Source organism: Cupressus sempervirens, chromosome 10 (genome assembly GCF_028749045.1).
Source record: "Cupressus sempervirens isolate cs-2001-9-10 chromosome 10, ASM2874904v1, whole genome shotgun sequence".
Classification (NCBI taxonomy): Eukaryota; Viridiplantae; Streptophyta; class Pinopsida; order Cupressales; family Cupressaceae; genus Cupressus; species Cupressus sempervirens.
Genome location: NC_143127.1, coordinates 306,567,746 through 306,594,581, shown reverse-complemented (window position 1 = coordinate 306,594,581; position 26,836 = coordinate 306,567,746). Strand labels below are relative to the sequence as shown.

The window sequence follows — 26,836 nt, the reverse complement described above, 5'->3', positions numbered from 1 at the left end:
AAAGTTTAGCTTGCCCTCAAATTTACCTTTTCCATGCATCCAACTCTTTTTATATGAAACAAATTCCAATGCATCCTAATTGCCATTTTGTCCATATGAAACATTAATTCACCACCTTAAAAACGAGGACCGATAAATCAACTTGTAAGAAATATTCAAAGTTTGGCTTGCCCTCAGATTTACCTCTTCCATATATTTTTCAAAATGACAAACTTCCATAATTATATAAATGCTTAGAATAAAATAAAATCAACACTCTCACAATCTATTCGTCCTGGGCTTCAGCTGCTTGTTCGTTTGAAGCACTGGTTATGTCCATGAAGTGTTTTGCGGTTGATAGAAGATAAGATGATTTAAAATTGCTACATAATTTTATTTATCACTAATTTTAGGAAATTTCCAATGCATTGATACAAGGGATAAAGACAAATGTAGATTAATATAATACCTCTCTAATTAAGAAAGCCAATGTTAAGTCCATTTGTTTTGTGGAATAGGAATAGAAAATTTGGAATACGTTTTATATTTTCCATTTCGTTTGTCAATTAGAATAAGGAATAGGAATACAGATTCCCATTTTGCCTCTAAAATGAGTTTATACCCAGTCCAAAAAATAAATGTTATTGGAATAGCCATTCCTATTCCCAATATACATCCCTATTATCCATTCCTATGTCTGCAACCAAACGGGCCTTAATGTTTCAAATTTCACGGGTTATGTACAGGCAGTTTATACCAAATACTGATTATAAAATAGCACAAGCATAAGCCATTCATGGACCTAGAGTACGATTTTAAATTTCATTATTAGCACTACATGATACTCACTGATCGATACAATCTATCATGTGACTGTTTCTTTGTGGTGACGTGTTTGACTTAATCTAATTTTTATTGATATCGTAACATCACTCTAGAATCTAAAATGTAGAAAGATGCTATGCTTTCTTTCCAATTCCTTGAATGTCACGTCCTTTTAACTTTGGATCTCTTGCAGTTAGTTCAATTATCAAAATGTACCAGTACAGTGTTTCTTCTTTCTTAGGTTGTTTACCCCACAAACCCAACATTTCTTATCTTGATTTCATCTCTATAGGTATATATGCTGGTTTTGAGCACTCTTTGTGATATTCTCTATCAATGTACTCAGCTTGCTTGTTAAACAGTTCTTTCACTAGTTTTGCTTCTCTGCTGGTTCTGGTCTATTTCCTATCCTATGTGGCCAGTTCACTGTGTGCCAGATTCTCTCTAATGGATAACTGTGCTCCTTTCATAATATTATACTTTCCTATATTTCTACGGTACCTTATTTGTGTACTTCAATCAAAACTATCTTTATGCTTGTTTGCATCCTCATTTCAGACTGTCAAATTGCCATGGCATAGAAATTGAACTGGGTACATAGCTTTCCTAGTTTTTAATATTATTTATAACTTTATCCATTGCTAGTATATGAAATATATCATACATGCTATACAATCGAAACTTCTCTTGTATACCACAAACTACGAAGTCATCTCCCCATAACAACTGCTCCCAAATGTTTTGATGCCTTAATCTCACCTTCGAGACCTACTTAGAGCCTTCAATGAGAGAGAATTCTATAATTTATGGCTGCGTTTTTCTGCCTGGTGAGCAAGCCCTTAATGTTGTACAAATTCCTCTTGAGAAGATCACTGCTTCACAATAACTCTGTAAAGCATACAAAAGCAAGAAATCAGTCAGTGTACCATATTGATTTGAATGTACATTTTGTTGTAATTTGCTCCAACATAGATGCCGGTATGAAGCAAACCCATGGTCAATTAGATTAGCAAACATTACACAATGAATATTTAGGAATGTTGTATGTACTGTGTGATTTTAATAGAAATCAATATGCCTCACTGATAGTGATGCAATATGCACGCTTATTTAGCTGTTTCGGGTTTTTCAACAAGTATCACCTGTATTTCCAACAACGATAAAGAGTGGTCCGTCAAAGATGTAATAAATTACTATCCACTGAAAATACCTATCCCCTAGGAATTTCTTGGATGAACTTGTATGTGTAGCATTTCCAAGAAAAGGAAGATTTTAATTATCCAAAAGGGAACAGAGAAGGAGTACTGAATGTCCTCACCTTGTCACCAAACAGTGTCAACTTTCTGATCTTTGTTGTAAATCATATGATTTGCTTTGACAACATATGCTCCCAACTCCCTCTAAAATCACAAGTTTTGTAACTACGATGTTTTTCTCTGTTTGCAGATATAACTCTCCTTGCTGATTAGCTAAATCCCTCTTGTAGGCTGATAATCCTTGTCCATCGGGCCATGCCACAGCCAGCAGGTTCAATATGGTATTTTTCCCAATTTCAACATGGGGTTTCATTGTGGAAACCTTGATGTTTTAAGCAAATAAGCTCATTGTATCAGGCAAAATAAGTTTACTTCTTAAATGAAAAAGTGCATCTTATTCTAGATATTTGTCGTTCGGAGCTTACCCTTCGGTGCTGGATTTCTTTTGGCCGAGAAAGGACAGCTAGTCCTTCTAGTCCTTCTTTTGCTGTTCCCTTTCGTTGCTTTCTTGTTTGCTCTTTCCTAGACACCACTTGGTGCTCCTGCTGGGATGGGTTTCCCTGTTTGTATGATTTCAGTCCCTTGAACCCTTTTGTTGGTCTCTTGTTGACATTAATAACTTAATCTTATCTTATCTAGACATCAATCCAACTGCAACCTGGCTTCTTCTTCAGACCTCTGTTTTGCATTATTTTTCTCACCTTTCTTGCATCATCCCACCTACCAGCTGCAGCATAGATATTTGACAGGAGCACATAATTTCCAGCATTTTGAGGCTCTATCTGAAAAAGCTGTTTTGCAACAGTTTCTGCTAGCTCTGCACTACTATAGGTGTTGCAGGCACCAAGCAAGGCTCCCAGCATGCTTGCGGTAGGGTCTAACGGCATGCTCTTGATAAAATCATAAGCCTCTTCTAGACATCCAGCACGCCCAAGTAGATCAACCATGCAAGCATAATGCTCCACACAAGGTGTTATTGAATAATTCTGTATCATGCAGTCAAAGTATCTCCTCCCTTCATCTACCATGCCTGCATGGACACAGGCAGACAAAACACCAATAAAGGTGATGTAATTCGGTTTCGTGCCCGAGTGTTGCATTTGGCCAAAGACTTTGAGGGCATCCTCGCCATGACCATGCATTCCATAGCCTGCAATCATTGCATTCCATGAAACTACATCTTTCTCGGACATCTTTTCAAAAACCTGGACTCCATTCTGTATACTACCACATTTAGCATACATGTCTATAAGAGCATTCCCTACAGAAACATCCAAATCATGTTTCTTTCTGACGATTGTACTGTGAATTTCCTTGCCCTTTTGCAGGGCTGATAAACGCGCACATGCCAAGAGTACACTCAACAAGGTAACTGGGTCATGTTTAACACCCTGCATTTGCATTTGACTATAAACTTTCAAGGCCGCCTCTGCATGTCCATTGTTCACATTACCTGCAATTATTGCATTCCATGTTATAACGTTAGGAATAACACCTCCCGTTTGCATTTGATGCAACAATTCCAATGCCCGGTCACGATTCCCGTTCTGAGCATACCCTCCAATCAACACATTCCATGAACTCGCGTCAGGTTTTATACCTTCCTGTTGCATTTGATTAAATAGTTCCAAAGCCTTATCATTATGCCCATTCTTCGCGTATCCCGAGATTATTGCATTCCATGTAATCAAATTTGGCTTTGTCCCCTCCAGTGGCATTTGATAAAAGAGATTAAATGCTTGGTCATAAAATCCATCCTGAGCATAACTAGAAATCATCGAAGTCCATGAAACCACATCTTTGCGGGTCATTTTGTCAAAATGTCTTTGCGCATCCTTAATTTTGCTGCATTTGATATACATGTCTATAAGGGCGTTTCCAACAAAAACGTCAGACAAATAGCCGCATCTAACCACACAGTCGTGAATTTCCTTGCCATGCAGAAAGTCCTGTAACCTAGCACATGCTGTCAGAGTGCTTACAATGGTGATTGAGTTAGGTATAATACCAGTCAATTGCATTTGATGCAACAGCTCCAACGCATTAACATTACAACCATTCTGAACACACCCTGTAATCAACGAATTCCATGATATCACATTTGGATTTAGTCCTGCCAATTGCATTTGCCGAAATAGTTCCATGGCCTCATTTCCCTTCCCACTCTGCGCACATCCTGCAATCATTGCATTCCATGTAACCAAATCTGGACATATGCCTGCCAACTTCATTTGTGCAAAGAGCTTTAAAACATCAACACTTTGCCCGTTACGTGCATATCCTGCAATAATTGAATTCCAGGTGACAGCATTCCGCTTCAGTCCGATTATCTCCATTTCATCGAAAAGTTTTTTGGCCTCATCCAATTCCTCAATCTGGACATAGCCTGCAATCATAGTATTCCATGAGACCACATTTCTTTGATGCATTTTATCAAACACGTGGCGTGCATCTTCCACATTCCCACATTTTGCATACATATCTACGAGACAGCTCCCTACAAAAACATCCTCCTCTTGGAAACCACGTCTAACAACACAAGAATGAATTTCCTTGCCATTTTGCAGAGCCGACAGTCTCCCACAGATCGACAGAATACTCGACAAAATAAAGGGATGCGGTTCCAGTCCTTCTGCCTGCATTTGACGAAAGAGTAATAAGGCTTCTTCACAGTTTCCCTGTTTTGCATATCCACTAATAATTACATTCCATGAGGGTAAATTTCGTTCAGGCATTTTGTCAAACACTTGGCGCGCATCTACTAGACTTCCACATTTAGCGTACATGGATGCCACCTTGTTTAATAAAGATGTGTTTGATGCACTACCAGCATTCATAAGAATGTGGGAGTGGATTATTTTGCCCTCTGAGAGGGCTTTCATGGAGACACATTTTTGCAAAAGTGAGGAATATGTGTAAGAGAAAATAGAGATAGAGGTACCTTGTTGACGAATGCTGTATAAAATGGCTACTGCTTCCTTTAGTTTACCCTCATTTGCGAGTTTGATTAAGTTTTCGTTTATTGAAGCAGTGACGCTGTTTGTTTCTGTTGCGTCTTGTGTTGTAATAGTAGGGCAAGTTGAGAGAATTTTTCTGGAGGTCTTGTGGGCAAAAATTATCCTCGAACGCATTTTATTCATAAATATGTTGTGTGGGAGATAAGCTTGTGATATTTAGACGCACGCAGCTACATCTGTCGAACATGATTTGAAGGTTGCGAGTAGATGATTTGGCGGCCTAATTGTGTCGAATAAAAGAGAGATTTTAGTTGGCTTTACATGCTTACTCTTTTGGGGTTTTACATGCCATCTTTTAGTTTCTTATCCTAATTATCACAATTGACGTCTATATAACCATAAAAACTTAATTTTTTTATCAATGACTGCTTTTATTTATTTTTAATTTTTATTAGCTCTCTTTATTTAAAACATTTATTTCGTTCTTACCCTATCTATCATAATTGACTATCTATTTGGTTTTTACCCTATCTATTATAATTGACTATCTAGTCATAAAAGCTTAGATTTTACCAAGGAGGGACTTTATTTATTTTGTTTGGCTCTCTTTATTTAAAATATTCATTAATTTCAAGTAATTGAGTGTAAATATTTTGAGAGAGAAATTTAAGAAGTTATTGAGTATTTTTGTATTATTCAAGTTTTAAAGAAGATTAGAAAATTATTTTATTATATACTTATTGAAAATAATTATAAAATTATAAAATGTAGATGCAAAGATTTAAATGTAATAATGAGTGCATATTTTATATTTATTGTTCTTTAATTGGAGTTGAGTAAAGTGCATCCAAATTTGTAATATCAAATGAATGGAAGGCTAGGGTTTGAGGGAAACAAAAGCATCGATTAAAGACATAGTTTAAATAGAGACAAGTGTCATATGAAGTATAAGAACTACGTATGTCCATGCGTGTGAACAAATTGACACGTGTAAGAGATATGCTCACACACATGTAAGTAAATAAGTGGGGGTGATATTCGATGCAATTAAGGCTACACATGTCAAGAAGGTAGTGGGCTAAGCCAAAAGTCAAAGATGAGGTTGATTTCAAAATTACAAGCTTGTATGCTCAAGGTGGGATCATGAGGAGGATAAAGACACATGACACATGATTGAAAGTTTAAATTTAAGTCTACATGGGAAAGATTAAATTTAAGTCTCTGTGAAGATATTTGATGGCTAAGATTGCATGTTGGAGGATTGGGGTGATGTGAAATTAAATATTTGAAGAAATGCTATATAAAGTAATTAGTCTAAATCATCCAATTAAGTAGATATTAATTAATTAGTTTAGCTAGAAGATTTGAAAATTGTATCATCCTATAAAGTTAGCATTTAGCCCCATTTTAGTATGTATGGGTTCCCATATTGGTTTCACACTCTCATAATGGTCATTGGACCTTTAAGTTAATAACACAAGCCTTGTTTGATATAATTTCGTCAAAACTCGAGGTAAGCCCTTATTTCTCCGCTCATCTATTTTGCCTCCAATCCCATAATTCATTTCATCACCTAAGTCTTTTATTGTCATTCATGATGTTAAGATTGGGCCCAAATTTGTATTAGGTCATCATCTTGGAAATTTAGTTCAAGATTAGGACTTAGTCAATCTAGTTGAGTTTTAACCCTAGAATATTACATGAGGTATATAACCCCGGGCTATCTATCCATATTTGGGTGTCCATTACTATCCTCAAGCATTCATGATCAAGAAATAAACCATCTGAAATCCAAGCATTCTCATAGTCTTCAAGCATCCAATTCTTCGAAGCATTCTTCATCATCATCAAGCATTTTAGCAAACTACAACACCTATTTCACAACTTGACTTATCTTTAATGATTTTCTTTTAGGTTTCTGTGGATACCAGGACATTGCATTAACACTTGTGATCACATCCAAAGAGGCATTGCATCATTGAGGCATGAGGCAAATTACTATTGAAATCTAGCTTGCAAATTTCATCTTTCCAAAATGCAATGTCATTTTTTATGCCTAACCAAGGGTTTGACCAAGGAAAGCTCCTTTATGCAACCTTCTTTGTCATTTTTTGTATGTGTAGGATTACGCTATGTAGCTACTAGAACTTTTCCAAGAAGAACAAATCTATCAAATCATCTCAGAAAGTTTCACTCAAACACCCAAGGTACAAATGACTTGTCCACTTTAAACTAAGGTACATAATTGCTCAACTATTCTATACCCTCCTAAACAAGCTTAAATCTATTTTGGAGGCAGGTTACAGTTCACAAGTTCCATAATAGTAGTTGCATATTTTTTTTGGATCTTGTTTGTTTGTTATTAAGATTTGAAGTAACATATAATGTCATATTTCATTTGTAGATGCATATAAATATTTCCCAATCTACATTTTCTTATCTTATTATCATTTCTCATTTCAAATTTACATCTTTAGTGGAGATCGTTGACCCATTTAGTGCTTAGGACCTTCCTAGCCTATTAGGACATCTTCCTTCCAACCATACAACCTAAAAAAAAAAGGTAATCTTGTTGACATTAAGGTCAATTTGTCTATTAGTGACTTACGCTTAGTCAATATATAGTTGTTACCAAGTTTCTCAGTTGCTACCGAGCTTTAGAATCTATCTATAGTTCATGCCAAGTGTAGCAGTATCTACCAAATTGTTCAATGCAAGTGATGGAAACTCTAGCTTTAACTGAGCTCCATAGTGTCAATCGAGTTACACAGTGTTAACCATGTTCTTTAGTGTCTACTGAGCTTGCAGTGGTAGTGATGTGAATATAGTACTGACCAAGCCATGGAGTGTCAATCGAGTGATTTAGTATAAGTTGAGTTTCACAATGTTCACCGAGTCACACAATGTTGACTAAGTTCAAGCTACTTGGAAGTGATCAATATGAACCAAGCCTCTTCATCAATTGAGTGCCAGATGATGCTGAGTATCAGAGCATCATTAAGTTTGTCTTTAGTTTCTAAGTTACAACAGTTGGGCCAACTTTGTGGATTTTGATGAAACTTGTATTGTAGCCGACTTTAGTAAGTTGTGATTTTGATTGGTATAAATGTAATGCATTATACCATATCCAAATATTAAAAAGTATATATGTGATGAATATATGATGAGAAAAAGTGTGAATTAAGAAGGCTACAAGTAGTATAAGGGATAACAAAGCATTATCTATTGCAATTAGGTGATCATTGTAATTCAAGGAATCTCAACCAGTAAATCAAAGTTGTAGATCAGAGATCAGCCACTAGTTCATCCTAACAGGTGTATCAATTAAATCCTTTGACAAGGTAGAATTAATAGTCTTATGTAAAATCTCTTTACTGAGTGCATACTTCATTTTATCTTTTGTAAATTCTTTCACAAGGTGGACCTCACAATCCTTATTGCTCCTAATAGGGCAGATCATCAGAAGTGATCAATTGTAAGCCTTAATAGGTTAACTTTATACTGCAGTACTAAAGCTTGTGGGTATCATCCCCACCCTAGTTTTAGTTTCTATTTGGAAGGTTTCTGGGTTACCATATCTTGTGTCAAGTGTTATGAATGTTCTACTACTTTCATTCTTTCATGCATGCAATTAGATCAGAATATTATGTGAAGGATTAATTGGTATAATAAGATTAAGTTTTATTGGTTCCTGATTCACCCCTCCCCTCTCAATAACCTACCTCATATTTCCAACAATTGGTATAAGAGCATTTTGGTTCTCATAGAAGAAGTTTAACAGCTTGAGCAAAGATTAGAGGCGTATACAGGCTAGATAAGGCTATTGACAATGAAAAGTTGGATCTTGAATTGGCCATTGGGCAATTGAAGAAAAAAAAAGGAACAACTCTATCAATCATTCAAAAGAAGGAAAGATCTTGCAGTACAAATGAATGACAATCTCTAAACTGAAGAAAGAATTGAAGATATATATTCTAAAAGAAATTTAGATGAAGTTGATGAAGCAATTAAGGACTTATTAGAAAAGAATTCCAATATTCAAGAAGTTAGAAAGCTAAAAAGAGAACAAGAAATTCAACTAGTCAGATTATGTGAAGTCATGGAAGAAAAAGACAAAGCCAAAGAAGAGATAGAAGAAAAGAACAATTAAATTCAAGATCTATCCCTTCAACAAGAAAACTTCATTGATCAGCTTACTAGTGCAAATGAAGAACTTATGAATCTAAGGTCAGAAAATGAAAGACTACAAAATGATCTAAACACTGAAAAGAAAATCAATGAAAGGATGATGAAATCTCAAGAAAGCACGAATCAATTGAATGAACAAAGTTAGTATAGACATAAAGACAAAGCTGGAATATAATACACAGAAGAAGGTGAATCATCTAGGCAAGGAGCTCAAAAGAATCTGTTGGTGTTTGAAAATGCTGGAGGGTTTTCAATTATCCTATTGAGAAATTGACATATCTAGGGGCAGCTAACTCCCATTTTCAACATGCCATTTCTGGCAATAGGCCAACTATAAGGCATGACCTTTCTTCTACTTCAGGCTCTGCTAAACCTAGGCGGGTAGACCTCAGATTCAAATGATATCGTACTAGTGCAAAAACATATCCCTGAATCTATTAAGTAGATTTTACCCTTATTTCTCCTAATGACTCATGAAATGACACAGGTCTACAGTAGCTAAATGCAAAGCTATGAATCTCATAAGCTGAGTGAGGGTTAAACATTTAGGTCCTTCAACATGAAAGGGTAAAACACGTTTGATTAATAATGTTGAATTTCAACAAAACCTCAGATATGCAGTAATAAGACCTAATGATCCTGTAACTGATTAGTGCCTTAACCATTGGGCAGTCCCATGAATCAAATGCACACATATGGATATTTGATACTTATTTATATATTCAGATATACAATCTATCTATTCAACTTGTAAATAGACATCAATGCTCAATCTAAACCTCATTTTTACATGATATCCCCATCAGTAAACTTACAACCCTGTTGATTTCCCTGAAGCATTTACATAACTACTTGAGTTATAAGCAACAATGAAATAACATACAACCTTAAGGGACTGCAACTATGATCTAGGCTCTTTGTTCAAAGACCATAAAACATTGAAGCTCACTAATAAAGGAGACTAGATTCAAGATGAAACTCATGAAATTCTGCTATTCTTTGTATTAATTTCCTTGAAACAATACAACCATATGCATGAAATGAAAGCATGAAAACACCTAATAGATCTGAACTATTTGCATTATCCTTCTTAGTGCTATTCATACAAGAGAAATTTTTGTTGAAGAATGAAGTTGGAATCACAGTTCTGGATCCAAAGAAGTGGTCTCATAGAATGACTAAAGATTTCCTACCAACAATGGTCTCACAGTGAAAAATTGGAACCTGTTTAATGAGAAAGAATGAGAAAGATATAGGAAGAAGGAAATCCTGGATTTGCTCTGCATCTGACATCTATCCACTCAGAATTCCTTCCCAAGAAGCAACCTCTCTCTACCTTCTCTTTGTAACTGAAAATTAAATCCCATCATTTGGCCTCTACAAGGCAGAAATATCTGAGATATTTTATTCGCCATTGTAACTGATTTCTAATGTTAAAGATGAGTTCACCATAAAAGGTGAAAAACTAGTTACAAAGTGACTTCAAGAAGCCAATACAACCTTTTCAGATTGTTTTTCTCCACATTCAAGGCTTCAAAAGGTTTTCTAATCTGCCCTCTAACAAACTCTAATGCTCAATCATCAAATCTGTATGTTTTGTTGCTAATTCCCTGAAAATCATAAACTGACCTATAGCAGGAACTGGTGAACACCTATGAAAAAATTGACCTCAAAAATGGAAAATTTGGATTCTCCCAGTTCCAACGGTATATTGGAGCACCTATTTTGGATAAAACACATCCCTGTTATGGAAGTTTGAAAAACAAGCCTCTGCTCCATGGCTCCATGGCATTTTGCAAAAAATTAAACTTTTACCAAAGTTCAAACTATATTTAAGTTTTAGATTGTATTTAAAAAGAGATGCACGTTCAGACTTAGATGAGGGAAAATTAAAAATATTAAAATTCAAAATTTTCCCAAATTCCCACCATTTTCTATCTGGGTCAAACTTGTTGACTAGCCTCGCCACGTGTTATCACGTGATTTGTCCACCTTGCCACTGTGTCAGTGACATGTTTCATCTTCTCATCGCGATTCGCTATGTCGCCATGTTATCTTCCTTGCAACTTCACCTTAACGACATAACGACTGCCGTCAGATCTGCCACATGACACGATCTGATGTATCATTGCAACTTACTCACCACATCACTTCCCGGTTGCCACTTGTCGCTACTCGATTCACTGTCAAATTTGCAGCGGGACCCACGCTGCTTATTATCTCCTCGTCGAACTTTGAAGTTTTCTAGCTAGTCGCTATGTCGCTAGCCAAAATTTCTTGAATTTTTCGGCTAGCGCCATAGCGACTAGCCAGATTTTCACTTCTTCGACGTCTTCGATATGTCGCCATGTTATCTTCCTTGCAACTTCACCTTAACGACATAACGACTGCCGTCAGATCTGCCACATGGCACGATCTGATGTATCATTGCAACTTACTCACCACATCACTTCCCGGTTGCCACTTGTCGCTACCCGATTCACTGTCAAATTTGCAGCGGGACCCACGCTGCTTATTATCTCCTCGTCGAACTTTGAAGTTTTCTAGCTAGTCGCTATGTCGCTAGCCAAAATTTCTTGAATTTTTCGGCTAGCGCCATAGCGACTAGCCAGATTTTCACTTCTTCGACGTCTTCTATATGTTGACATCGTCCTCCTTCATGCATTTTTGTTCAAAACTTTGATTTTAACATGATCTGACAGTTGTCCAGCTGGAGTGGACCCACACACTAGGCCTTGGCTTTCGAAAAGCTGCTGTGTTTTAAACATTACGTATTTTGTAATGAGGAGTATTTAAACATTTAAGAAATCTTCACTTGGGTAATGTGGGATTATTGCTGGAGACTGTTCCTCTACCCTTGCGTGAACTTTTATTAAAACAATGGCTCCCCTTTGGCGTGATCTGCTCACCTTACGACTCTCTCCATATTCTTGTAAACTCTATGTCCCCTGCCTTTAACACAGACTCTTTGCTATTTGAACATAGATGTCTCCTTTGTTTCACTTAGTCGACTGGCCCTCTTTGACTGGATTTTTTGTTTGGGTGGGAACTTATCTGCTAGATGTTGCGGGTTGCTCCATAGTATGGGCATTCTTTTTATTGATGTGTACATTCATCCTTTTAATGCTGCATTGTGGACGTCCTTGATGTGCCATTGACTGTTCTTTAAAATGCGTGATCTCTGTTAATGTTGCTGGGTGCTCCATATGCATCAACTCCCCTTGATCATACTGTTGGATGCTCCTTTATTGGTTAGCTGCAGATTTTTATTGGCATGTTCTCTTTGATTCTTTCAAAATTTGCTTTATGGGTGCACTCAAACACAACATTGATTAGACAGGACTTAAAGATGGGTTTTCTAGGTGCCTCCAATGAACAAAGAAAGAACACTAATGTAGACGAACGTTAAGATCCTTGGAGTGTACTTTGTGTCCATTCTTACCTGTACTTCATAGCTTAAAAATAGAGGATAGAGAGTTCAAACATAATACAAATAAAAATAGCTCAAAATCCCACATTGTGGTCTCCCCAAAACCCATGTGCTTTCCATTTCCATGGATAAATAGATAGGCCTCCACTTTTTCAAGTCGAGAACATGGAATATTGAGCAAAGAGCTTCTTCTTGAAAGTACTTGTCTTCCAGAACCTTCAAAGAAGCCATCTCACTCCTTCAGATTGGTTATGGCTTCCGTAATCATCTGTTGACTGTAGCCGGGCGTGATCTTCCTCTAATGACATCTGCTTTCATGGTGGCTTTTATGTTTAACTTCCCTGCTCTCCCTGCATCAAATTGCTTTCTTCATCTTTGGCGTCTATTATTTTTAGCATGTGTAGCTTTGCTTGGTAGGAGTGAAGGTGTTTTGCCATTTTTAAAGGCGTGGGTGCCTTCATATCTATTGCGCAGATTTCTTCTTATTTACTTTCATAAGGAATTTTTTATTGCATGAGCTGCTGGGCAGCTTTGATAAACAAGGATAAGCGATTCACACCTGCGAGTTGGATTATCCAGGGCTTATCTTCTTGCAAGGAAGTTGCAGACAAGAACTGATCGAGGTATTCTGCAGAGAACACTGTAGCGGCCAGAGGGAAACTGTAATGGGCATGAATCTTCAAAATCTAGCTAGCATTGTCCTGTCGAGCTCTAATTTTAGGGTCATTGGTTTCGAGTGTTTCCACATACCCATCACGAGGAGCATAATGTCTTTCCTTTGATTGTTGCCTCATAGTAAAGCACATGTGCAATTAAATCTTGCTCAACCTTTTTAACTTTTCTACCAAGCATTAAATTTTTTGTTCATCACTAGGCTTGGAAACTTTTAAACTTGCATGTTCATCAACTTTCATTATTTCACCCTCATACTTGGAACCATCAGGTTTACCATTTAGCAATGAGGCATTGCTTGCTAAATCGTTACTCTTAGGATAAGGACTAGAAAACTTTGAAGAAATCTTACTATTAACTTTCTTCATATGAAGAGGATCACCTCTGAGACATACGGGAGGAAGCTTGGAAACCCTAAGTGAGGATACCTTATGATTGACTACAACCTCTTCTACTATCTTCTACTCCTTTTCAAAGTCTCCATTCTTAATCACTTACTCAGAATTTCCAATGTTTAGATTGCCTTCTCCTACCTCTTCCACATGAACATCTCCACAGGGCAAGACTCAAACATTTTATATAACTTTGCAAATGCCACTTAAATTGACCCATATATGAAACAATTCAGATGCCATAACAAATTGGTGAGATTAGTCGGGCCCCAAGTGGGTCCGGCTAAAAAAAAAAATTCACTTTCTAACTATTGACACCTCAAATTAATCTATTGAGTATCTCGAACTGATTAGAACCAAGTTCGACCACTGATTAATCACTTTAAGCTCACTTTATCACTTGACTGTAAACTATGAATTTCATGTCAGGAGGTCCGTTGACTGGCCTTAAAAACTAATCCAAACACCTGATCAGGCTTTGAAAACAAGCACACTGATTCTCTGTTCTGCATACTCTTACCTTGTCGAATCTCGTCTCATAACGAATTCGGGGTCAAAAGATATTCGCTTTCAAAGTTGACCTCTCAGAACTACCTGCAAGTAAACACATCAGAAAACACTAAATTGGGTTTGGATTTGGCTCTAAAAACTAGGTAGATGAGCACATGGGGAAACAAAAACTGGGACATTGGTTCTCTGTCATGAGGATATTATGAATCTGTAATTTGGGCTCATGACAAGTAACAGGGCGCAAATGGTGATCAGTCAAAGTGGGCCACTCAGATTTTGCAGACTGAAAATACTTGCATAAAATTATTTTTTGCAAATGGAATTGACCTGGAAAAGTGTGCAAATGGATTCGTCATGACTTGTAAACTGACACACTTGGAGCATTTTTAGAGAAAAATAGAGGGGTACAATCCATTTGATCTCACCAATCATGGATTTCAAGATACAACATCACGAACAGGGGTTCCAAAAAATTTGCAACTACTGACACCAATAAAACTTTAGAAATTGCGTTTGGAATCGCGTTTGAAAACTGATCAAACAGATTCTTCATAAGCTAAAACTTGAAACATAACAAGTCCCTAACATCTACAATGCAATGCAAAAGGAATTTCAACATTTTGGTCAATTGGGTCAAAGTTATAACACGTCAAACAGGGCTTCCCAGAATTTTGAACTAATTGCATCAGCATGACAATATTAAATGACCAACTTTGAGGGAATCAAAACCTAGTCAAACGGACTCGTAACAACTTGAAATATGAAACATGGGTTCTCAAGTATGGACACTAGACACTCCCAAAGCGGTGAATCACAAAGCATTTCTGGGTGCGAGATATTCAATGACAAACACAACCTCCTTTCGTTGTTTGACACTTAGGTGAAAATGTAGATTTGACAAATGCTCAAAACAAGACTTCACGAAATGGCTCGGAACGATAGTTTAACTTCATGGAACAAGTGGACAAGCTAGATGGAAGGTGCTAGAAGCATTGAACACCTCTTAGGCCTCAAACTGATAGTCGGGTACATGTGCATCAAAAAGTGTTTATGGGGCTCAATTTTCTCAACGGTGCTCAAAATTTGGGCTACAATTTTGAGCGCCAATAGAATCAAAGGCCTACTTGTAATCATTGTGGTAATATAGGTCATACATTAAACAAATGATGGAGAAATGGTAAAGCAAAATTGAATGGAAAATGCTATAACTATAATAAACATGGACATACAACAAGTGAATGTAAGGAGAAATCTAAGTTTGTAGAAAAAGTCTATAGTTGAAATAAAAAAGTACACAAATATCCTCAATGCAAAACCAATAAATTGAATTTAGTAGAATAGTTTGTGAAAGCAATATTTGGATGGAACTAGAGCACATGGTGTAGATGCCACTACTATGGTGAACTTGCATAGATGGAGCAAATTGTGTGAAACATCACATGAGGGAAAGAGATACCACTAAAAGATGTTTCATTTGTATAGAACTTGGACATCTTGCCAATAACTGTATGAACATAGAAAGAATTGAAGATGAAAAAAAAGCCAAGGCTGACAATATCAGAAAGTAGATGAAGCATCAATCGATACCAAAATCTTCTGAGAATGAAAGCCAAAGGCATGAAGTAGATGTCACTCAAGAGTTGGGTGACTCGAGCATTTCAACTTGAATCCTGATGGGAATAACTGGAATTGAGATTTTGGAACAGACATCCCTCATTAGTTCCAGCCAACAAGAAGAAAAGATCCATATCAACATCCAAGATGCATAAGGATCACTGAGTGGTTGTGGAAATTCAAGACCTTATTGAGCTAGGTCGAGTTGCAAGACCCTATCGAGCAAGGTCGAGAGACACTAAAGTATTGTATGTGGACACTAGGTTGTTGAAGACTCTTCCAAGTAATAATGATTCTACCAAGCTATGAATGTTTGTTGAGCATTAAAGGCTGAAACTAAGTGAAAGACAACCTATCACCGAGTGAGTAAATATACCAAGCATTAATGGTGATTGAGAAGAGAAAATTCTTCAAAAGGGAGAAATTGAAGGCATTGTTTCACTGCAAATTTCTAGAGCTATTAGTGTAGAAGGATTTCAGAGTGCCCGAGAGAATTAAGCATTTGTTGTTGAAGGATTTTTAAAGTTTCAAGAAACCCTACCAAGCATGGCGTCTTTTAGCAACAATAACAAGAAAGGGTCTCGAATGTTGGTTCCAAGAGTCGATTGTAAGGCACCAAACTTCAAGTTGATTGTGACATTTATAGAAGCGCTTGATCTAGCTGGTGCACAATCATAGATTTCACCTAAGGTATTGCTTTCATACAATATCTGTTTATGTTATCACTATTATATTCAAGATTTGGGCACTCATGAGATGAATGAAGCATTGAACATGTTACGTGTGAATGAGGTTATAAAACCTAAGCATCAACATTTGGAAGCCAAGTGCTTGACACACATATCACATATGCCAAGAGACTTCTAGGTCAAGTGGATAATATTTATCCTGTCATGTGCATAATGGATAGCTATGGTTGGAGAAACCTATTCATATAACAAAGAAAATGATTCATGAAATCACTAGTCTTCCAATATTGAACAAAGCCAAAACAACCAAAACCCTAGGTCGGGTTTGTAAGGAAACTTAGGTGCGGAAACAACTTCCTACACTAATCTCTTAAGAGAAGTATGATGCAAATCCTATTAAAATCTTTTACACTTACAAATTCAATATCATGTAAACAACAATATTTCAACCAACCAAGCATAAAGAAAATAGATAGAGAAAGAAACACATAACACAAAGATTTGTCAGTGGGGAAAAACCTTTCGGTAAAACAACCCCACCCCTCTAGAACCTGCACAATGTATTATCTTCAACACAAGGTTACAATACACTTGCAATGCAAGTTCAACAACGAAAACAATAGACTCCAGTAGCAACTCACAGTACCAACAATACACTTTCTAGCATCACTTCTCTTCGCAACCCTAAAAATGCTTATAACATGTGCTTCACTTTAGGGCTACTCCCAAAAGTAACCGTACAGTACTCAAATTTATTAGTTGCCACATGTCTTCACCTGTCATTGAATCTTCCTGACATAGCTCTTACGTGTCATAGGAATTTGTCATAACCATTTTAGTGATGATCTCCTTCTACACAATTCAAGATGTCGACACATCAACATTATTTGCAAGAAATACATTTTACAAAAAAAATAATAAGAATAGGAATTATCCAAGGTTGAGACACCTTATTCCTAACATTCTCCCACTTGTCGAACACCTTGTAAGAGCAATAGGAACATAACAGGAACTAACCGCTATAGGCCAAAAGGCCCATAGACTCTGAACACCATCTAAACTTCTCAGTGCCCACTGGTTTTGTTAATGCATCTGCAACATTCTTCATAGTATTTACCTTCTCCAAATTTACCTTTCCATCTTCCACCATATCTCTCACAAAGTGAAACTACACATCAATGTGCTTCATTCTGGCATGGAAAGTTGGATTCTTCGCAAGGAAAATAACGCTTTGACTATCACACCAAATAGTAATCTGTTCTGCATCAACACCAACATCAGAACATAATTTCCTAAGCCAAATGGCTTCCTTACAAGCATGAGTAGTAGCCATGTACTTAGCTTTTGTAGTGGACAAAGCAACCACAGGTTATCGCTTGCTCATCCAACTGATGGCACTACCAAACATAGTGAATACATAAGCACTGGTGGATCTCCTGCGGTCAATATCACCTACCCAATCCGAATCCACAAACCCACGAATACAAACTGAATGCAAAAATCTAGAAGAGTTACCATGAGAACATATGGAGTAATTTGATGTACCCCTCAAATATCTAAATACTCGCTTAACTGCATCCCAATGTACCCATCCAGGATTAGCCATAAACCAATTCAGGACTCCCATTGCTTGGGCAATGTCTAGTCTAGTATAGACCATAACATACATAAGACTGCCAACTACACTAGTATAAGGTACTCTACTCATGTCCTCCACCTCACTAGGAGATTTTGGACAATCATCTATAGATAACTTTGTTCCCACTGAAATAGGAACACATAGTGGTCTACAATCTGCCATGCTGAACCTGTCCAACACAGACTTCACATACTTACTCTGACTCAACCAAAGTTTTCTGTTAGACCTGTCTCTACTGATTTCCATACCCAAGATGTACCTAGCTGCCCCAAGATCTTTCATCTCAAACTGTGCTGACAACTGAGATTTAAAATCAGAAATCATACCCTTACCCTTCCCAAACAACAACATATCATCAACATATAATGCAACAATACGAAGGCGATCATTTTCAACTCTGAAATAAACATAATGATTTGATTTCAATCTTACAAATCCAATTGACAACACAAAGGCATCAAACTTAGGGTACCACATCCTAGGAGATTTCTTCAAACCATATAGAGATTTCTTTAATCTACAAACTAAGGATTCTTTACCTTTAACAATGTAGTGCTCAGGCTGTGACATATAAATCTCTTCCTTCAAATCACCATGAAGGAAAGTTGTCTTCACATCCATCTGTTCTATCTCTAAATAATATGATGCAACAAGAGATAACAAAAATCTAATGGATGTCAACTTTGCAATAGGAGAGAATATTTCACCATAATCTATTCCCTCTACTTATGAATACCCCTTTGCAACCAATCTAGCTTTGTACCTTTCAACATTGCCATCTGCACAAAATTTCTTCTTGAACACCTATTTATAGCCAACAAATTTTCTCCCTTTAGGCAAAGGTACAAGGTCCCAAGTTTTTTTTTTTTCTCTAATGAAGCCATCTCATCATCCATAGCCTCAATCTAGGAACCTACATCTTCCATGCCCAAAACCTCTTTCACAGATCTAGGCTCATCAGTGTTAGTAATCAAAGAAAAAGCACAACTAGAATCTAACATAGAATAACCAAACCTTTTTGGTTCCTTTCTTTCTCTTGTGTATCTCCTCAAGGGCTGTGGTTGAGGTTGTTCTTCCTCTTCTTCTGAACTATCAGAGCTGCTAGAGCTCTCCTCATCATTAGACCCCACATGGTCTCTCTGTTCAATCTTCTCAGGGGTAGGAGGCAACTGAACAACATCTTTTTCCTTTTCTTTTTCATTTGGTTGTAGCACAATAGGAGAAGATGTCAGCTCTCTAAAAATAACATTTTTACTATACAACACCTTACTAGTCACAAGATCCCAAAGTTTGTATCCTTTCACACCAGCACTGTATTCGATGAAAATATATTTAACAACTTTATTTTCCAAATTAGATCTTTTCTCCTTTGGAACATGTGCATAAGATTCACAACCAAAAACATGAAGATGTCTAATTGAAGGCTTCTTACCAGACCACACCTCCATGGGTGTCTTACCAACAAGGGCTGATGTAGGAGATATGTTAACTAGATAGCAAGCAGTGGCCACAGCTTCTGCCCAAAACCTTTGCTCTAAACTAGCTCCACTAAGCATACTCGTAGCCTTCTCCATCAGTGTCCTATTCATTCTCTCTACAACTCCATTTTGCTATGGGGTATAAGGAGTTGTCTTATGCCTCTCGATACCTTGTTCTTTATAGAATTGTTCAAACTCTACTGAGAAAAACTCACCACCATTGTCATTTCTCACACACTTAATCTTCTTACTAGTCTGATTCTCTACAAGGGCTTTAAATTCCTTGAATCGACTAAAGACTTGTGTCTTACTTTTAAGGAAATAAATCCATGTCCTTCTACTGTAATCATCTATGAAAGATACAAAAAATACAAACTTGGAGATTGAAGGAACTTTTACAGGACCAAATACATCAGAATGAATAAGATCCAAAACATTAGAAGATTTGTGAGAACTAGAGTAAAACTAAACACGATTTTGTTTACCATAGACACAATGTTCACAGAAGTCAAACTCGAGATTGCAATTATTTAACCCCTCAATGAGATTTTTATTTTTTTAGGGTTTTGAGACCCTTTTCACCAATGTGACCAAATCTCATATGTCACAACATTATCTTTTCTACAGGAAGCTTACCTTCCAAAGTGTTTGCATTGCCATCGGAACCAATAACCACAGAATTCTTCACTGCTTGTTCAGATGGTGAGGATGAAGAACTATTACATAGAGGAATACATGCATCTAGCTAAAATAAGTTACCTCTCCTAGTACCCCTTGCAAGCACTATCGATCCTCTCATCATCTTTTATCCTTCTTTCGAAAAAACAACTTGCACACCTACATTATTCAGCATACTTACAGATAATAGGTTTCATGCCAAACCTATAATGTGCATAACTCTATTGATTCCCTTTACTTGTCCATCAAGAAATTTGATAGTGACTCTTCTACGTCCAACTATCTTTTGGTGAGAATCATCACCCAAGTACACCTTTCCACCATCGAACTCTTCATATTTTGAGAACCAGTTTCAATGAGAGGTCATGTGAAAAGGTGCACCCAAGTCAACCAACCACACATCATTAGATGCATGGGCTGCCAAAGCTACGATGAATGCATCACCATCTTCTTGAGATCTTTCTGAAGCTGAATTTGAACCTTTCTTCTTCTTCTTCAGCTCTTTGCAGTCTTTATGGAAGTGCCCAGATTTATCACAGTTCCAAAATTTTTCTTTGGACTTATTCGAAGTCTTTGACTTCCCACATGATTTGGATCTACCCTTATTGTCAGACTTATTGTCATTTTTCTTCCCTCTTTCCGTGGATCTCCCACGAACAACAAGGGCTTCTTTTTTTGAAACAAAAGCCTTTCTTCGCATCTCCTTTGATAGCAGTGAAGACACCACATCATCCATTTTGAAAGTGACTAATGTGCTTCCAAGAGCCATCACAAGATGGTCCCATGAATCTGGTAAAGAACACAAAAGTGTGTAGCAATGATCCTCCTCCTCTAACTTGACACCAGCTGATGTCAACTATGCAACCATCAGATTAAATGCATTTAAATGATCCGTTAAGGATCCACCTTCCTAAATTCATAGAGAGTACAACTTCTTCCTCAAGAACAACTTGTTCGCCAGAGATTTGGCCTGATACACAGCCCCAAGTCTTTCCCACAAACTATATGTGGTTTTCTCATCTAGAACATTCAGGAGAATTGCATCGATTAAATAGAGTCTTATGAGACCCTTAGCTTTACGATTTTTGATATCCTAATCTGCTTGAGCTATAGTTTTTGGTCTTGTAGCACTTGAAGTTGCTTCCCATAGGTCATGATCTTCCAACATGTCTTCCATCTTGAGTTTCCTCAACTCGAAATTAGTGCCATTAAATTTCTCCACCTCCATTGTTCCATATGATGAACTCACCATCTCAATTTGCAAATAATATTCAGGATGTTCTACAGATGACTCCCACTCAACTTGAGATTAGCTCAAAAAACCCTACCCAACAACTAGGATCAAAAGTTGATTAGGCTTTGATACCACTTGTAAGGAAACTTAGGTGCGGAAAAAACTTCCTACACTAATCTCTTAAGAGAAGTATGGTGCAAATCCTATTAAAATCTTTTACACTTACAGATTCAATATCATATAAACAATAATATTTCAGCCAACCAAGCATAAATAAAATAGATAGAGAAAGAAACACATAACACAAAGATTTTCTAGTGGGGAAAAACCTTTCGATAAAACAACCCCACCCCTCCAGAACCTACACAATGTATTATCTTCAACACAAGGTTACAATACACTTGCAATGCAATTTCAATAGCAACAATAGAAGACTCCAGTAGCAACTCATAGTACCAACAATACACTTTCTAGCATCACTTCTCTTCGCAACCCTAAAAATGCTTATAACATGCACTTCACTTTAGGGCTACTCCCAAAAGTAACTGTACAGTAATCAAATTTATCAGTTTCCACATGTCTTCACCTGTCATTGAATCTTTCTAACATAGCTCTTACATGTCATAGGGATCCATCATAACCATTTTAGTGATGATCTCCTTATACACAATTCAAGATGCCGACACATCAACATTATTTGCAAGAAATACATTTTACAAAACAAATAATAAGAATAGGAATTATCCAAGGTTGAGACACCTTATTCCTAACAGGGTTGAACTAGTGAAGAAAACTCTTTCCAAGCGGGATGATAGAAGAATGAAGATAAGTGGAATCATTGACATGGAATTAAAGTTTAGAATTCACATGATCGCTCATAAGATCTACAACTCTAGTTGTCTCAATAGTGTGTCATGTGAGGTAGTTGATCTGGTTCTCTAAGTAGTGAAGTATCATGGCATTTGACCTTGCCGAGTCGTTATTGAATCAATTCAATAAGAACATGGAAAACATTAGAGGTTCCAAGAACAATCCATGTGAGTTTGGTTCACTCTTAACTTGTTATTCTTCTTTGTGAAAAAATTCTTCCCTTATAAAGGTACAATAGTATAGAGAAAAGATGTTCTTATTTTATATCAAATAAATGAGTATATAGCAGAAATAGGTGAAAAATTAGATAGCACCATCGACAACTACTTCAAATCATTCAAAGAGAAGATGAAAAATAGATATAAGATACCTAAGAAGCTTGTAGAAGACTACAAGGATGATATCTATTTGATGATAGACTATGCCAAATTATATATTCAGGTATTCAAACCAAGAGTTGCATGGGTTAAGCCTCTAGAGTATAATGTTAACATTGATGACACCAAAGATATCATTGAGGCATTGCTAAACGAGCATGTGGATCCTAGATCACCTTATTTAGGGACTTATGGAGAAGCCAAGGCAAGGATAGAACTTGAAATTAAGCTTCCTCAAGTAGTTGATAGTGGAAGAAAGAGGATAACAAAACTAAGACAAACAAGTTCTAATCTCCTATTGACAAAAGGAGAATGTGATGATGTGGAAGAAGATGATGTAGAGGATGAAGATGAGGAAACCAAATCTGAGGAAGAAGAGCCTATAAGTAAGAAAGGTAAGGTTATCATAACCAGACCTACCAAGTCATCCCCAACTATATTCACAAGAAGGGCACAAAAGTCTAGGAAGAAATTGAAGTTAGGTGAAGAGTATGCCGAGGATATTATCTTCAAAAATCTTGCACCTACACTTCAAATAGGTTAAAGAAATTGGAAGAAGGAATTGGCATGACATGTTTCAAATCCCTCAAATATTAATCAAGGAATGCAAATGATAAAAGACAATTTGAAGATGCTATTATGACCAAATTGGGAAAATGGAAGTATTCTCTTGATGAATTTATTTAGCAAATTCCTAATGATCTTATGCAAGCAATTAAGCTTAGATGGAAGCATGCAAAGAAGACTACAAAAGAAATCATTGAACAAACTCTGAGGCAACTTATGCCAAGTCTCAGTGAAAAGGAGGTGATCAAATGTTTGAAGGAAAATGAATAAAAGTTTATTTTCAAGATGAACACATGCATGATATTATTAAAAGACATAGAATATGTACTAAAGTCATCTACAAACACATGGAAAACCATCTACAAACTGCATCAACCTAGTGATTTTGTTGTTCATGTTAATGAAAAAGATGATGATGATGAGGAGGAAGAGGATGTAGAAATAAGAGATGATGTAAATATGCATGGTGAGGAGGAAGAATAGGAAGTTATTGGACAAAGTCCTCTAGAGATTCAAAGCATTTAGGAAACTAATGCAGAGAAGAATGCAACAACAGTAATAGTCTCATTTCCTCATTCTCTGAGAAAAGCCTTAGTGCAATTGGATTCAGAGAAAGCTTCTACTAAGCTGGTTGTGGGTACCACTATAACACCAAGCACCCAACCAAGCTCAGTACTTGTTCAACTAAGTATTCCATTGACTAAAGTGACCAACACTTCATCTACCAAGCAACAAGTACCTCCACCATCAGGTTTAATCATGCAACAACAAGGTATTTATACTATTAGTGACATATCTACATTTGTTGCTAGCCCCTCAGTTTCTACTATTGTTTCTATTCCACATATGTTCATAGCTAGTACAATGAAAGTTGAGAACAAGTCTTAACCGAGTACTAAAGTTTTAGATAAGGGTAAGGGTAAAGAAGAAGAAATTGATCTAGATGAGGATATAGTTATTCAAAATTGGGATATCTCTACTCTCACTCCTGATCAAATGAACACCATGGGTAAATTATTACAAAAGAGAGCTAAGCAACATAATCTTAGAGAAGAGAAGAGAAAGGAAACCCAAGTTCTTGAAGATATAAAGGACATATTTTTAAATGCACTGAGTATTGAGGTTGATAGTACTCAACCTATTTTGGACTAGTTAGCAAAATTTTTCCAAAAATTCAATGAAGACTTGAATGGATATGATAAGTTGCTACAAAGAGCATAAAGAAATTTTGAGAAAAAGGTATTGGAACAAGTGGCATAGAAAATTGCAATAAACCAAGTAGAATTATCTACTATTCTTGTTTCATTAGAGACATTTATAAATAATGTTGCTTCCTTATTTGTTAAGTTGTGTGATACATCTATCTTCACCAAGGATATCAAGGAGAAATCGTCCAAGATAGATGAAGACATGAAAGCAAGTGTACACCAGTTGTCACGTGACCCAAGCTACAATTATGCTCATTATTCAAAATTAGATTTTTGACAAATTTGCAAGCAAAATTATTAAGGGAAGAAGCTAGGATCAGGGCCACACTTGCAAAAATCCAAGGCATGATTCTTCCAAACATGGATGCATTGTAGACACATATTGCATATGCTAAAACACTCATCCATTACAATAACTTCTCCATAGGTGATCACATGATAGAGTTATCAACATAAGTTTAGATTGCATTGCATGCAAGTAAGGTGTTATAGGAAAATTGGGACAAGAAAATGACATTAATCTTGAAAGTACACTCTAAATTCTTGTCACATTTTGGTATTAACATATAGTATACACCTTTGGCATTTATGTCAAAAAGGGGGAGAATTATAGATGAATGTATATATATAAAGAGGGAGAAGTATATGTAAAGACATGTAAAGAATATATGTATGGGGGAGTAGTATTCTAGATATATAAGGTTTATGTATGGGGGAGTAGTATAGTATTATATAAATACATGAATAGATAAGAAAAAAAACATCTTTTACAAAAGCAATTTTGAAAAATTTGAAAAATAGAGTATGTTACCAAGTTGTAGACATAGCATGTTGATAAAAGAATATTTTGACTTGTAATTTTGAATATTCAGTTTTTGGGATGATAAGTGTTTTTATCGCTAATGCCAAAGGGAGAGATTGTTGACAGTAAGGTCAATTTGTATATTAGAGACTTACATTTAGTCAATATATAGTTGTTATTGAGTTTCTCAGTTGCTACCAAGCTTCAAAACCTATGTAGGGTTCATACCAAGTGTAGTAGTATCTATCAAGTTGTTCAGTACAAGTGATGGAAACTCTAGTGTTAATCGAGCTCCATAATGTCAACCGAGTTACATAGTGTTAACCATGTTCTCCATTATCTACCAAGCTAAGTGTTAGTGATGTGAATCTAGTGTTGACCGAGTCAGGGAGTGTCAACTAAGTGATTTAGTATATGTCGAGTTTCATAGTGTTCACTAAGTCACAAAATGTTGACTGAGTTCAAGCTACTTGGAAGTGATTAGTATGAATTGAGCCTCTTCATCAACTAAATGCCAAACGATGTTGAGTATGAAAACATCATTGAGTTTGTCTTTAAAACTCGAGTTACAGTAGTTGGGCTAACTTTGTGGATTTTGATGAAACCTGTATTGTAGCCAACTTTAGTAAGTTATAATTTGGATTGGTATATATGTAATGCATTATATCATATCTAGATAATAAAAAATACATATGTCATGAATATATGATGAGAAGAAGTGCAAATTAAGAAGGCTACAAGCAATATAAGGGACAATAAAGCATTATCTATCATAGTCAGGTGATCATTGTAATTCAAGGAATCTCAACTAGCAAATTAGAGTTGCAGATCAGAGATTAGCCATTGGTTCATCCTAATAGGTGTATCAATTAAATCCTTCAACAAGGTAGACTTAATAGTCTTATGTAAAATCTCTTTACTAAGTGCATATATCATTGTATGTTTTGTAAATCCTTTCACAAGGTGGACCTCACAGTCCTTATTGCTCCTAATAGGGTAGATCATTAGAAGTGATCATTGTAATAATTAATAGGTTGACTTTATATTGTAGTACTAAAGATTGGGAGTATCATCCCCACCTCAGTTTTAGTTTATATTTGGAAGTTTTCTAGGTTACCATATCTTGTTTCAAGTGTTATGAATGTTCTACTACTTTCATTCTTTCATGCATGCAAATAGATTAGAATATTATATGAAGGATTAATTGGTGAAATAAGATTAAGTTTTATTGGTTCCCGATTCACCCCTCCCCTCTCAGTAACCTTCCCTACCTCATAATTCCAACAAATCTACCCTATTTGTATTTCTTCCCTTTTGATATTGTACAAAAATTAAGACTAATTAAGTTAAATAATTTAACAATTTAGTTTGAAGGAAGAAGTTAAAATTAATGATAACTAATAATTAATTAATAAAAAATCATGTAATTAATTATTGTTGAAGTTGATAAAAGATCAACCCCACAACTCCC

The 26,836-nt window shown here is 36.3% G+C and overlaps 1 protein-coding gene across 6 annotated transcripts; it reads right to left on the bottom strand.

The window, feature by feature from the left end:
• Positions 1 to 1,356: 1,356 nt before the first annotated feature.
• On the bottom strand, positions 1,357 to 5,348 carry LOC149533854 (pentatricopeptide repeat-containing protein At5g55740, chloroplastic-like). Of its 6 annotated transcripts, XM_089805682.1 has the most exons (4): positions 2,486 to 5,348; positions 2,123 to 2,382; positions 1,855 to 1,946; positions 1,357 to 1,692 (listed from the first exon to the last, which is right to left on the bottom strand). In XM_089805682.1, exon 1 carries the CDS (start codon positions 5,198 to 5,200, stop codon positions 2,696 to 2,698), a length of 2,505 nt encoding a protein of 834 aa, XP_089661808.1. In that variant the 5' UTR covers positions 5,201 to 5,348; the 3' UTR covers positions 1,357 to 1,692; positions 1,855 to 1,946; positions 2,123 to 2,382; positions 2,486 to 2,695. The 6 variants fall into 6 exon arrangements, with proteins under 6 accessions (XP_089661808.1, XP_089661807.1, XP_089661806.1 ...); XM_089805681.1 differs by having other exon boundaries at positions 1,855 to 2,382; XM_089805680.1 differs by having other exon boundaries at positions 1,357 to 1,946.
• Positions 5,349 to 26,836: the final 21,488 nt, after the last annotated feature.